Source organism: Mangifera indica, chromosome 3 (genome assembly GCF_011075055.1).
Source record: "Mangifera indica cultivar Alphonso chromosome 3, CATAS_Mindica_2.1, whole genome shotgun sequence".
NCBI lineage: Eukaryota > Viridiplantae > Streptophyta > Magnoliopsida > Sapindales > Anacardiaceae > Mangifera > Mangifera indica.
Window position 1 is genome coordinate 1,642,940 of NC_058139.1, and position 15,081 is coordinate 1,658,020.

Below are 15,081 nucleotides of genomic sequence, written 5' to 3' on the forward strand. Positions count from 1 at the left end.
TTCCCTCATAATTAAGCAAATTTATATAACGAGGCCATTAAAGGAATTTGATTTGTGATAAGTTGGAGAATAGTTAACAGAAGGAAGCAAAATGGTGGGTATGGAATTTCAGTTTGCTTCGTTCCCAAGGCTAACTTTGATTGATAAATCTGCACTCACATGATGAACTCTCTGCACCTCACCACACTACCTGTCAATTATTTAACAGCTTTCTTTCCCGAATTCCACTCTTGTGGGAACCACATCTGTCAACTACATCATCAAGTGTACGTAGAAACCAAGTCTCATTCTCTTTAATTCCATTATAAAAACCCCTCTTCACTCTCCATCCTCCCTGCCCATACTTTCCTAAGAAAAAAATATATATACTGCAAAGAAAATGAGAGAAATCCTCCACATTCAAGGTGGGCAGTGTGGAAATCAGATAGGAGCAAAGTTCTGGGAAGTGGTGTGCGCAGAACATGGGATAGACTCCACTGGTCGCTACCAGGGCACCAACGATCTTCAACTTGAACGTGTCAATGTTTATTACAATGAAGCCAGTTGTGGCAGGTTCGTTCCTCGGGCTGTTTTGATGGATTTGGAGCCAGGAACAATGGACAGCGTCAGGTCCGGGCCGTACGGGCCAATTTTCAGGCCTGACAATTTTGTTTTCGGACAAAGCGGGGCTGGGAATAACTGGGCTAAGGGGCATTACACCGAAGGTGCTGAGCTGATCGACTCTGTTCTGGATGTTGTCCGCAAAGAAGCTGAGAATTGCGATTGCTTACAAGGTGATGTTGTGTTTTCAGTTTTAGTTTCTACATTTTTATTCCTGATTCTGGATTGTTTCTTATTTTTGTTTGCTTGTTTATTTACAGGGTTTCAGGTTTGTCACTCTCTGGGAGGAGGAACGGGCTCCGGAATGGGGACACTGTTAATATCAAAGATAAGAGAAGAGTACCCGGATCGGATGATGCTGACTTTCTCGGTGTTTCCATCACCGAAGGTTTCGGATACGGTGGTTGAACCTTACAATGCTACGCTTTCTGTTCACCAGCTCGTTGAAAATGCTGATGAGTGTATGGTTCTTGATAACGAGGCTCTTTATGATATCTGCTTCCGCACTCTCAAGCTCACCACTCCCAGTTGTAAGTTTTACTTCATTATCATTTGCTGGATAAGTTCAGATCTTGCTTCTTTGAATGTGTGAAGAGTTTACAGGAACTAACAAAATGCTTATGTATATGATTAGTTGGAGATCTGAACCACCTGATTTCAGCTACCATGAGTGGTGTTACATGCTGCCTGAGGTTCCCTGGTCAGCTAAACTCAGACCTCCGCAAACTTGCTGTAAATCTTATCCCATTTCCACGGCTTCACTTCTTTATGGTTGGCTTTGCACCTCTCACGTCCGTGGTTCTCAGCAATACAGGGCCCTTACTGTCCCTGAACTCACCCAACAAATGTGGGATGCCAAGAATATGATGTGTGCTGCTGATCCACGCCATGGCCGATACCTTACAGCGTCAGCCATGTTCCGTGGCAAGATGAGTACTAAAGAGGTTGATGAGCAGATGATCAATGTGCAGAACAAGAACTCATCCTACTTTGTGGAATGGATCCCCAACAATGTCAAGTCCACCGTTTGTGACATCCCTCCAACGGGCTTGAAGATGGCTTCGACATTCATTGGAAACTCAACTTCAATCCAAGAAATGTTTAGAAGGGTAAGTGAGCAATTCACTGCCATGTTCCGCAGGAAGGCTTTCTTGCATTGGTATACTGGGGAGGGAATGGACGAGATGGAGTTCACAGAGGCCGAGAGCAACATGAATGATTTGGTCTCAGAGTACCAGCAATACCAGGATGCTACAGCTGAAGAGGAAGGTGAATTCGAGGATGAGGAAGGATATCAGGAAGAGGCTTAAACAAGAAAGTTCAGTCTGGATTGGTGTGCTTGTAGAATATAAGGAAATTACTCTGATTTCATTTGGGATTTTAATAGTTTTCTTGTGTGGAGTTGGTGTTGATGCAATGTCCATCCATTGCGGCTTTCTGGGTGTGCATCTTTTCTTCAAGATTTTGTTGTCTCCACAATTCAGAATATTGCTTTGACTGCTTCTTTGTAATGTCATGATCTGTTGTTAAATTAATTAATTCCTTCTTAAGTTGGACTTAAACTGAAATGCCTCTTTTATTTACAACTCATTCATTGTACACTGCTTTCTTTCTTATAGTCTCAAGTAGGATTCAGTTTGCTAGTGAGGTTTTCACATTCCTTTTAACGTAGACCTCAAATAAGTTGACCTGCAAAGGTCTCTCTTCATCAGATGTCTACTAAACATCTTCTGCCCAATACTCAACTTTCAGGCACTGCAGTCACAGGAGTTGAGTTTACATGAAAATGGGATTTTAAAAGAAAATAAAGTCTTGTATTTTTAGAATCTAAGAACCATTTCTGATTAAAAGAAAGTGATAGCATGCTCTAAATTAACATTAACATTAAAATTTTATGTAGCCAACTTCTATCGGTTTTTGGATTAAAAAAACTGTAAAGAGATCTGGACGATGATGCAAAACCAACTCTAATATATTTTTCTTACCTTTCAAGTTACTGGTAACTGGTAGGTACCAAGTAGATAAACCACACAAGGAAAGTTGTTCTTCCTTATTTGTGGACAATAATTCACTCCGGCTGGCTGCTTTTCCTGGTTTGATCTGGCCAGTGAAGGCAGTAAAGACTAAAGAGTAGGATCTGGGTAGTTCCTTAATGGGATTTTTGTTTCAGAATGGAAGCACTTGACTTGACATTTCTGACGCCTATGGCAGATCAGATTTCCTTCCAGTACAATGAAAGCGTAGCATCAAAATGAAATTGTTTAATATAAAACAGAGAGCATCTCAGGAATTAGTTACATTTCTGCGAAGTATTTGCATACAACCTCACAAACTTGTTTCTGCAGCTAAGCAGACAATAAGCTGTTTATGGTAAGATCTCTGAGAAAAGCACAAAGCTCATCAGCAAGCGCGTTGGTTTCAGGCAAAGTTATAATCCTACCAGCTGCTTTTGATTGAGCTGCATCATGAGCACCCACACAAGGTTACGAAATACAGCATACAATTGAGAGTCCATAAAAAGTTTCTATACTGATAGTGCAAACCCCAAAACAGATTTCAAGTTATATATATATTCATTTGCAGAAGAAATTGTCAAAGCATCATCCTTTACTTAAATGTATCCAACACAGTTATCCCAAATAATAGAATTGTAAAGGAACTTGTGAACCAAGCTTAGAAAAGCAGATGGATACGGAAAACAATGGAACTGGTGAATATACAATATCTATCAATACGGCATTAAGATCATCATTTCGTCTTGAACTTAACAGTTTAGAATTCTGCCAATATACAAATAACATAGCAAGAATCAGTATAGTACCTTATTATGTGACCATCATTATACGGATGTGTAAGAGTTGCAGAAGTTCCTTCCAACACTCTACCTGGACTGTATTGTGACTTCACGCCATATAACCTGACCACCATAACGCATAACATTCTCAGCTTTGCATTTCGGAGCATTTTTTGGTACAACTATGAGGGCTGCGATCCCTCGCAACCTTAAAACTACGAGGCATCCAATAAGCTCAGTAAAAACCTGCTATGGGTTACATTACAACTCCTTTGGCAGCTTTATCATCATCGAGCGAACGTAGCAGCATTTCAGATAATATTTGATGCCACCTTAGAAAAATAAAAAATGAAGATAAAATTTGAGAAATTCAATGAAAAATAGTTTCTTTTTTCCACTCCTGGAAACATTCACATTTACAGAAGAGACTCCTTCCAGATATAGGTCTGGGCTTACAGATTTGGCACAATGGAACTGTCCATGCAGCAGCCCTAGTACACCAACTGTCGAGAGTCAGTTTTGTGTGCACTCTTTTTGGGCATAGGTCACTGGTTTCATCCTCCTTGATAATCAGGAGCGGCTCCAACCCCAACTCTCTTGGATGCATGGTGGCACCACCGTGGGTCCCTATTGAACAGGATCCATCCCCCTGGGCAACTGAAATTTTGAATTGTCAGGGGTTGGCAAGCTCTAAGATAAAGACCACACTTGGATCTGCAAGAGGTGGGCGTTCCATTAGCTAAGTAGGGTGCTGCAAACCGAATCTTTGGACTTGAAGACGACTTTCTCCGAGAGACGTGCATAAGAGCGTGCATACGATCGAGTGGGGGAGAGTGTCACAGCTCAAAGTAAATCATTGTAAAATGGGCAGCAAAATTGGAAGAGCCAAAGGTGGGAAATTGCTCTAGGATTCGTGTGATAGAGTGGAGTTTTGTGTGTTACTGAAAAAAGAACTAGGTCATCCTTATACAAATTGATCAAAAGCTCGAGTCACTCGCTAGGCAGGAGCCCTAAAAAGGTGTATGCAAGACTGACTCTGGAGAGTTGTGTGCTCAGGGTGCCGCAAATCTGTAAGCCCATAAAAAAGTGGTCACTGAGGGGTGGGAGAGGGGACCACAAATGGCAGGCGAAATGCAACATCCATTAAGCGTGCACTAGGGTGGAAGCAGGGAGTCTTAAGGGGACGACGTAGTGGCGCCCGAGAGGTGGGCGCTCCTTTAGCCAATTATGGTGCTGCAAGCCAAATCTTTGGACATGAAGGCATGGTTCTCTGAGAGATGAGCACACAGTAGATTAGGGGAAAGTGTCATTGCTCAAAGGGAATAATTGTGACATGGGCAGTAAAATGAAAAGCGAGATTGTCGGTTTGATAGTGATATTAAAGGTGGGAAGTTGCTCTAAGATTGACAGTGTGTCTGATATTGAAGAAAAGATTAACCATCTGTGTACAGCCTGAAAGGGGTTAGATGTGTCAAAGGCAGAACGAAACCAACCTTAAGTGAAAAGAAGCGTACACAAAAGTGACTCTGGAGAGTTAATGTGCTCGGATGTGGTGCAAAGACAAATCCGCTGTGTCAAATTTGTAAGCCTATGACGTCTAACGTTTAGAAACTCCGAGGACAGAGCCGGAGTTTTGTGTATGTGAGTTGATGCGTTTATGCGCTTCCTTTATGGATGAGAAATCACAGCGGCGTACTTCCTGTGCTCCTTCACTTCCGTCTCTTCATAGAATTACTTGGATTTATTAATGCGTTTGATTTTGAAAATATCAGAGAATTTCAACATCATCAATTGCACAAACCAAACAATTCAAAATCAGTTAATGAATTTAAGTTTGAAACAGAAAGCGGCCACCAGAGCTAATCCATACGTAAGCCAACCAACACTAGAAAATTTGGTGTGTTTTTCGAGAGCAAAGAATCCCTTCTCATAAGGGCTGCAGCCATATCCCGGTCAATAATGACATACGCAAATTACTGTTACTGCAACAGTACCGGTCTACTTTTCAATATTCGATTATGGTCCAACCGTCTTAAGGGTTATGGTCAAGTCCTTGAAAACAATCTGAAGTAAAAGTCTAAAACTGACATCACATGTTAACACCGGTTCAAAGAACCAGCCACCATTATTATTATTATTATTATTATATTTTTTCCCTGACCCACCAGGCACCAGGCACCACTAGTATTTTTCGCTATCCGATTATCAGCCCATAACATTCCCAAATCATTCAAAAAAATCAAGTCAGACCAATGTTTCTGTCCTCTGACCAACTGTTCGTTTGTTGTAATCCTTGGCCATGCAATGAGAACTTGTTCACAAATCGCAAGGCAAATGAATTTGAGCCGTGTAAATTTGAACACCGCTGCAATTTTCTTGTTGCTTATCCTACACATTCAAGTTATATATTCGCTGACTTGGACAAATATACACCAGCTATATATATAGTTGCTTTTCATTTAAGAACACAGTAACTTGAAATGAAAAGGAAAAATATCAGATACTAGAGATTCTCATTCGGTCACTAAGAAAAGAATTACACCCACTAAATCCTTATCTTGAAGAATAAAAAAAAAAGTTCTGGTTTTACTGGTTTAGAAGAACCACCTCTGATTTGGGTGCTAAACTTATTATCTGTATGCAATAAATATACTACAAATTATAATAAATGTTGTAGTATATTGAAAATTGTTGGCGAAGTGCATTGCTTAAGCTCCAAACTTGGGAACCTTAGCTGTGGAGACTTGAGCCAAGAAATGCTCTGCTACAATACGGCGCTGGACCTTCCCAGTCGCAGTTTTTGGGACTGAATCAGTGACAAACACCTTCTTGGGGACTTTGAAACTTGCAAGATTCGTCTTACAGAAACGTAGCACCTCTTGCTCGTCAATGTTTGATCCTTCCCTTGGAATTACAGCACAATTAATCTGCAACAAGAAGAATCAGATAAGATTAAATTAAACAAATTAGCAATTCACAACCACAAGTAACAATAATTCTGTGTTGAGTTTTTGGCTAAGAAGAATTGTTGCTCACCTCTTCACCGTATTTGTCATCAGGAACTCCAAAGGCAACCGCTTGGGCAATGTCTGGATGTGACAGAAGAACTGCATCTACTTCAATGGGTGATATTTTCTCCCCTGAAAACAAAATTGAAAGCAATGTTGAATTTACTGCAATGTAACAGCGAAAAAAGCTTCAACAATCGTAAGAGAAATGTTTACCGCCACGGTTGATGAGCTCCTTGATGCGACCCACCAAATGCAAATATCCATCAGAATCGAAAAACCCAACATCTCCTGTGTGAAACCACCCGAATTGAAAAGCGGTCTTGTTGGCTTCAGGATTATTTTTATAGCCCTTAGTCACATTTGGTCCTCTGATGCAAACTTCCCCTTTTTCACCAGGGGATTGTATGTTACCCTGTTCATCAAGAATGGCCATTTCCTGTCCAACGGGTTTCCCAACCGAACCGGCCTTATGCGGGCCATCTTCGGGTAATGGGTTCGAACACATCAAATGGGACGCCTCTGTCATTGCGTAAGCCTCGAGCACCGGCGCGTGAAACGCCTCCTCTAGCCTAGACAATATACTCGGCGCCAAAGAGGCGCTGCAGCTTCTAATAAACCTCAGCTCGGGATAAGACGGCTCGGGCTTGCTTTCGTGGCGGTCTAGGACAATTTGATGATTGTGGGGACAGCAGTGTACCACGTCGCGTTGTATGATTTCATGTCTGACCAAAACGTTGAAGCCGAGAAACGGCCGGCTGCGGGGAGAGTGACGGAGGCTCCAGCGCCGAGTGAACTGAGTAAACCAGCCAGTAAACCGTGAACGTGAAACAACGGTAACACGATAACCGTTGAGTCTGAATCGGTGAGTTTATACACCGATATAATATTCAAAACAGACGAAGCCAGATTGAGTTGGGTCAATGGCACTCCTTTGGGGCGGCTGGTTGTGCCGGAGGTGTGGAGGAAGAGTGCCGCGTCGGATGCCATATTGACGAGTTGAGCAACTCCGTCAGGATTCGGCTCCGAGACGGTGGGTGATGACAGCGTGATTTTGGAATCAAAGTCAGGGAGGGTGGCGGTCACGTGAGGGATGTTAAGCTTGGAAGCGGCGGCTTCAGCCGCTTTGTTGCCCTCTTGTGGTGTCAACAAAAGCTTCGATTCTGAGTCGGCGAGATAGAACTCGAACTCATCCGAAGTGTAAGCCGAATTTAGCGGCGCCGCCGTGGCTCGACATCGAATAACCGCCAAAAACATTACAACAAACTGCAAAAATATCAAAAAAAAAAACTACTAAAATAAAATCTTTTTCCGGAATAAGCGCCTTGAATTAATTAAAATAATAGCAAAGAAAACAAATAAAATAATCTTTTTTCGGATCATCCAAACAGAGAACAGGAAATCCACCTCGACCGTGTTGGGGAAAGTGAGGGCGACGACATCGCCGGGCTTAATACCGAGACCGATAAGAAGAGAAGCTGCGTGATCGATAAGTTCTTGCAATTGGGCATGCGTGAGGTCTAGTTTTCCAGAAAGAGAAAGAGCTCTCTTGTTCGGGAACTCAGCAGCAGTCTTCTTCAATAACCCAGTGAGCGTAAGATTCTCCATTGTTTTTCAGATATTTTTCAGAAAATAAACGAATTGAATGTGGCTGAGAGACACAAAGGTGGGGGAAATATATAGGTAGCCGGAAATATAGAGGTAGCAACTGGGAATGCCAGAAATGACACGTGGCAGAGAGATTAGCAGTCAGAATGAGTGTGCGGTGAGTGGACGCGCGGACAAATGACTGGTGTCAAATGTCAATTGGTGTTTTTTTAGTGGGACCTTTTTAATTCTCTGTCCATGCGTGGACCTCGGAAGGTTCACCGGCGATATTTAATTTGATACAGCTTGTTTTATTTTACATAAGGAAAACGTAATTAAATAGTATTGATACAGGTCACCTAAAACAAAATTGTCCCAATATTAATTATATTCTTTTATTTATTTAGAGTTATACTATAAGTAACATGAAAGTTGCTATGTATACAGATGTTTATTTAGCCAAGGACTTATACCTATCCAAATATTATTCTTTTTCTAAATTTTTATTTATTAATTTTAAAAAACCTAAACATTCACTTATCTGTTAATTTTTATAGTTATTATTTAAAAAAAATCATTTTTTAATAAAATTATTTAAAAAATCTAACAATTTATCACATTTTCCTATTAAATTTAAAAATATAATAATTTTACCAACCTAAAGTTAGAAAAGTGATTACTTTTCCTCTAGAATTTTCTTTTTTTCTTTAGTGAGCAATCTGTTCTTACTGACAACCAACCAACCAACCAACCCAACATCTTCTTCTTGCGTTGATCTTCAGGCTTTGGTAGCCACTTTCGTCAGCAAACCATCCATTTTCCCCCACCCAATTGTTGGACGCACTCTTGTGTCTCCCAGATCAAATGTAAAGACAATCATCTTCTTTTTCTTCCAAATTAGATACACTCTCTTTTAACGAAGACAATTATCTTTGTCGTATTTGTTTGTCTTTATGGTTGGTTGTATTTGACCTTTGTGGTGAGGAAAATAGTCCAGATGAACAATTTGTCTCCAAACAAATCATTTGTTTTTTGGATTACGAAACTCAATGCTAGGACAAATGGGTGAGAAGGGTTGACCGTCAGTTGGAATGAAGGTGGATGGAGAAAAGAAGAAAATCCTAGGGAAAATTTGTTACTTTTCAAATTTTAAGAAGAAAAATTATTAGTTTTTAAATTAAGAAGAAAAATGTGATAAGTTTTTAAAATATTTTTTTCTAAATAATGATTTTACTCTTAACAGTAATCTTAAAAATTAACAAATAGACTAGTATTTGAGTTTTTTAAAATTAATAAGTAATAACTTCAAAAAAAAAAAATTAAGCTGAAATAAGTCCTTTGGCCATGTTTATTTTTAATTTAAAATTAACCAATTATTTGCCCACTGAAAGAAGAACAGTGAAAGATAACTCATCAGTCTCAAATTAATTGTTAATATTTGTGATTTAATTAACAAAATTAATGTTTACAAACTATCATTAGGCATGAGTAATTATGTAAAATTTTCAACAAAAGATGTCATGTGAAAGATTGTTTATACTTTTTACCTAAAAAAAAAAATTAAAAAAAGATCCTTCTTTAACTAAATTATAATATTGTATTATCAAGTGATGATGCCTGCCACAACCTAAAGTTGGTTTCAAAGAAGGCCAAAAGACTATAGTCCACCCAAGGTTTGATGAAATGACAATCCCACTATTAACTTTGAAAAAAATCAAATGCTTGCCCATCATCCAATCCAATTTGGTTAGTGTATTATGTTAATTTACATCAAATTACTAATTTACCCTTGATTAAAAAAATGTATGCTTTCTTTTAGCAATAAATGCTTACAATGAGATATAAATAATGAAAATAAAATTATATTCATAGATGGAAATAAAATCATATTCATAAACATAAATAATGAAAATAAAATCATATTCATAGATAGAAATAAAATCATATTTATAGATATAAATAATAGAAATAAAATCATATTTATAGGCATAATAATGGAAACAAAATTATATTCATACTGAGAGACTAAAATAGAAATCATATTCCTATTTTGAATCTCTCTCTATTTCCTCTTCGTATTTTTATTCACATTTGGTTCTTATATATCGAAACTCTTTTTTTCTCCCTCTTCATTCACATTGAGTTCTTATATATCCAAACTCCTTTCTTTTTTCTCTCTCTTTTCTTTTTTTGTCACGCTTTGTTAGTTTTCACTCTCACATTCATTTACTTACAATTTTTGAAATGGAGTTTTCTTTTGTCTCATTAGTTTAAAAGTAAAATAATTAGGAAACATATATGTTTTTTTTTTAATTTTATTTGAGAAAAAAATACTCACAATGTATTTTTAGTTTTTATTGAAATCCATTTTAAAAGCGAAGGCTTGAAATATACAACTCTCCATTAACTATTGTAACTTTTAATGGGTATTTTGACAAAGCATTCAAGGTTTTTGATTTTATTGTTACTGGTTTTAACATGTTTATTTGGAGATTTTGTAAGAATATTGAATTATGTCAATTTCTATATTATATAATGTTAAAAATAGTTAGAATTCGTTGGTTAATGGGTTAATTATTAGAATTTTGATAATTTATTAATTTTAATTCAAATATTGTTATATAACAAATATAATATTGTAATAAAATATTGTTTTTGCATAATATCTATTACTCTATAAATTATCTGTTTTACCCTTATATTTGATAAATTTATTAACTGCAACAGTTTATAAGTGTATATTTGGTTTTTTCAAAATTATTAAGTGATAATTTGTCATTTCATCAGACCTTGGGGTGGGAAATGGTCTTTTGACCATTAAGGAGCGGTTAGAAATTAATGTCAGTGAGTTGTATGCTTTAATTAATGGAGGTGGACAGGCAGCATCTGGTAAAGGCTTTACTTGTAAATGAGGGGGAATGGGCGTGGTTAAGGGTAAGGCTTGGCTGCAGAGCCAGCGTGAGGTCCACACATGCATGCATGAAGAATATGAGAAAAGTTAGGAGGAAACGTAAGCCATTACGCGCAAATGTATATCTATATATGGACAGTCGAGCTGGAGTTAGCCAAGCCCATTTTGGCTTCTCTCTGGATGAGATAATCGTTATCCGCCGCCCAGTTAAATCAAATTAGACATCTATCTTTCTAGCTTCTCATGACGTCAATGTGTCTGTCAAATCACCATGAAGGACAGAAATAGTCCATACTTAATTTTACACATGGACTTTCCATATTTACTCTGGGATAACATTGTAATAAACTAATTTAGGGCTTTCTTGTTAGGCTTAAACTCTAGTTAAAAGTCAAACAAAATCAACTTCTTTGCCCAGATTAATGTAAAAAGTGAATGGCCTGTTAGACAGTTGGGCTTTAGTGGATTAATATATGTCCATTACGTAAAATGATGCTGGCTCTGATGTGAAGCCCAAACTTTCTCTACAAGCAATAATACTAAAACAAATTAATTATGGAAACCGAGTCAAAAAAAACCAGCAAACCCTAATTACCCCATTCCTGTGAAGTTAAATCTGTCCATCTAGGGTTGAATTTGATCGGGGTCACTTCCGAACAAGACTTAGTATCGATTTGAGATTAATGAATTAAAACTTAAGATTAATTGAAAATAATTCAATTTTAAATTCAATCAAAATCATTTCAAACGAGTTTAAAAGAGCTCCAATTGTTTGATAACTGATTACTTGCTCAAATGCTGGTAGAAAAATGCACGAATGAATCCCGAATTGCGTCCAGATTCATGCGACTACTCAATAAGTTCAATAAATAAAATACCATCCAAGTTATAGCAATGTTGATGTGAAAGTGGATGGAATAGTGCTTCCATTCATGAGTCTCAATTTTAAATAAATGATTATAACATTATCATGACGATGAAACTGATTCAACCAGACAGTTAAGCCAGAGTTTTTAAGTCATTGAATCAATCAACACAACCCAGCAATCAGATTCAAACGGAATTGTTAATTCTCATCCTCCTTGTTGTGAATGCCCTTAATCAACGTAATTATTTCAGTTAAATAATTAAGTCATTAACATGTCTAACACGTCAGTGATTTAATATTAATTCCCTCGATTATCTGTCTGTATCAATTGCTAATTCATTAACAAGTTTGAAAAACAAGAAAAAATTTATTTTTATTTTATGTAATAATCAGTTGATTAATTTCCCAAGAATAGCCTTGCTCCGATAGTCAGATATTAATAAATTAATACACTAATTATAAAATTATTTTGATTCAAACATCGATTTATGCGATGCCACGTCGTAAGCAAATTTTTTATCACATCTTAATTATTGAATAAAATTTGCTTAAACAATTTATTTTCACGACATCAGTACTTACATTAATTTTCTTGATTGTTATAGGGTATGGCACCGTTAATTTGATTTAAACCAAATTAAATTATTGATTAAATTAAATTAGAATTTAACTTAATCTCATTTATATCTATTTATAATATTAATAATGAAGTAAATAATATAATAAAATAAATAAAATAATTTTGAATTAAATTATTGAAGTAAAACTCTATATTAAAATTGATTCGTTGGAGCTGGTGACGTGTTGTATCCCAAGACTTACCTGGTGTAGCATATCTAATGTTTTTGCTTGACTTAACGGGCGGCATTGTCAATATTTTAGGCCAAAGCACTATGTCCCACCCAAGGATTATTGTTTTCTCAAGTATCCCTTTTTAACTTTAAAAATCTCAAATATTTATCTATGAACAGTTAAATTTAACGGTAGTAAAGATAAAATCATTATTTTATCTATAATATTAAAAATAAACTAAAATATAATCTTCTTTTCCTCTCCTAAACTTTGAAAATTTAAAGTTTTTCCCTAATTGAAGTTTTAAAAAATGATAGTTTTCCCCTAGAGTTTGGTTTCCAGATCTTTGACACTAAATCCGACAACATTGTCAGTCATCTATCCCTCTCAAAGCTTTCTCTCCCTCCTGTGGTCTCTTTCTACCTATTTAGACGTCCGTTCAATGTCGATTTTCTTTTAAAAGATGAAGAACTTTATTGGAAAAGACAAAACTCTTTATCTTCATTCGTCTTCCCAGACGTCTAGGAAGACGAACGAAGACGAAAAACTTTATCTTTCCCGACGAAACTCTTCATCTCCTGTCGTCTTTAAGCTTTATTCAATATCGATCGGATGTCTAAATAGGTGAAGAGAGACTGTCAGAGGAGAGAAAGCTTCGGGAGAGATAAACGACTGGCAACGACACTGGATTTGACATCTGAGATATAAAAACGAAACTCTAAGAGAAAATTGTCATTTTTTAAAACTTAGATTGGAAAAAAATTTTAATTTTTAAACTTTAGAGGTAAAAAAATAAATAAAATTTTAGAGGGTTAGAGAGTTCTGTTAAATTTAACTATTTAAAGATGGGTATTTAAAATTTTAAAGTTAAAAGAGGATACTTGAAAAAACAGCAATCCTAAGTGGGAAATAACCCTTTGGCCAATATTTTATTCTTTCATGTTGGGGGAAGTGATGATAGCGAGGATATATAAAAAAGTCCACGGAGAGCACCCTTTTTTTTTTTTTTTTTGAAAATATAAATTCCTGCAATGTATATATTTATTTAATTATTAGAATATGTGGTTCTTGGATTTTCTATAAATACGGCTGCTCTTAGAATCGTTCGTAAACTTCTTGTACCGGTCTTCTACTTCAATCAAGATACATCTTTCAAGCTAAGGTTCTTCCTTCTGTCTTTCGCCTAACGTTTTCTCTACCTAATTCTTAAGGTAATTTATAAGTTTTACATTGTTCTGGCTAAGACCGAAAACTAGTCGAGTTTGAATATAATTTGACTCATTTTTAACTCATTTTAGATTAGATTTGACTCAAAATCAATTTAAATTTATCAAATTTACTCAATCATATATTTATAATTGTGTTTATATTTGTTATTTTAAACTCGTTTGAACTAAATTTATTTCAAACTTGAATAAACTTGTTCTGAATTCAATTCTATCTTTAAGTAGAGTTGAAACAATATTGTTTGTTGAAAGTTCAAGTGAGTTGTGTTTGGCTTACCAGCCGAGCATAGCTTTAATTCGAGTTTAAATTTAAGCTTGTTTTTTATTTTACTTTTTGATTCGTACTCGATTTATCTTTGTTGTCACAAGATCATGTTCAGACTTGTTTGAATTTAAACAAACTTATTTTGAATCTAATCTTAATCCTCGCTAGGGTTAGATTTGATCTAAATAGAATTTAAATAAGATTCAATTATTAAATTCAAGAGAGTTGACTTGAGATTATTTGAAATCACCGAATTGAAACTCAAATTCAATTACTTTATATTTATTTTCAACTGTCTCAATTAATTTTTTGAGTTTTTAAATTTAAACAGTATATTAAGATCATTATGACCAGTTTATGAGTTAAATCAGTTTATGAGTGCAATAATTAGATTCATCTATCCTAGCACTTAAACCGTATTTTCTCCGTAATCAATTTAGTTTAATAATTAAAATAAATTTTAATTATAATCTAAATTAGATTTGGTTTCGATTCCCACTTGAATATGAGTTGAAACAATTGTAAGAACCACTCTGCCCTTTGGCCATCACTATGTTTACCATTAAGTCACAATCTGCATCCACTACCTTCCTATTTAATGTATATAACGTCACCAACACTCAATTATTTGTTTAAGGTCAAATTTAGCTCCCACCCAACATTTGATTAACTAGCAATTTCACTATTTAAATTTAAAAAATCAATTTTCTCACCCGTTTGTTAAATTTATTTAAAAAATATTATTTTTTTTATAAAATTATTAGAAAAGCATAAGATAAATAACATTTTACTCTTAAATTTTTTTTTAAATGTCTTTTTTATCTATATTTTATATTAATTTTAATGATAAAATTTAAAATTTGAAAATTGTTAGTGATATTCATTATTAACAACGTAGAAAACCATACTTATTAATTGGAGAAGAAAAACTTAAAGGGATGAGATAAAAATAGGAAGAAAAAAAATTAGGTTAAAATATAATTTGTTTACCCGATTAACTCTAGATATATTTGAATAAAAATTGAAATTA

General features: G+C 35.7%; 1 protein-coding gene, 1 long non-coding RNA gene and 1 pseudogene across 2 annotated transcripts; 1 reads left to right on the forward strand and 2 right to left on the reverse strand.

The window, feature by feature from the left end:
* Positions 1-350: 350 nt before the first annotated feature.
* LOC123211954 lies at positions 351-2,168 on the forward strand (annotated as a pseudogene).
* A 673-nt stretch (positions 2,169-2,841) lies between these two features.
* Positions 2,842-5,475, reverse strand: LOC123211955. The gene is made up of 2 exons (XR_006501488.1): positions 3,422-5,475; positions 2,842-3,058 (listed from the first exon to the last, which is right to left on the reverse strand). It is a non-coding gene; the product is annotated as an uncharacterized LOC123211955 (long non-coding RNA).
* Positions 5,476-5,875: 400 nt separating this feature from the next.
* Positions 5,876-8,063, reverse strand: LOC123211966 (probable CoA ligase CCL9). Its single transcript, XM_044630958.1, is given in 5 exon segments — positions 5,876-6,321; positions 6,431-6,534; positions 6,619-7,083; positions 7,086-7,668; positions 7,810-8,063. Coding segments are annotated over 5 exon segments (1,572 nt in total). The 5' UTR covers positions 8,011-8,063; the 3' UTR covers positions 5,876-6,102.
* Between the last annotated feature and the right edge of the window lie 7,018 nt (positions 8,064-15,081).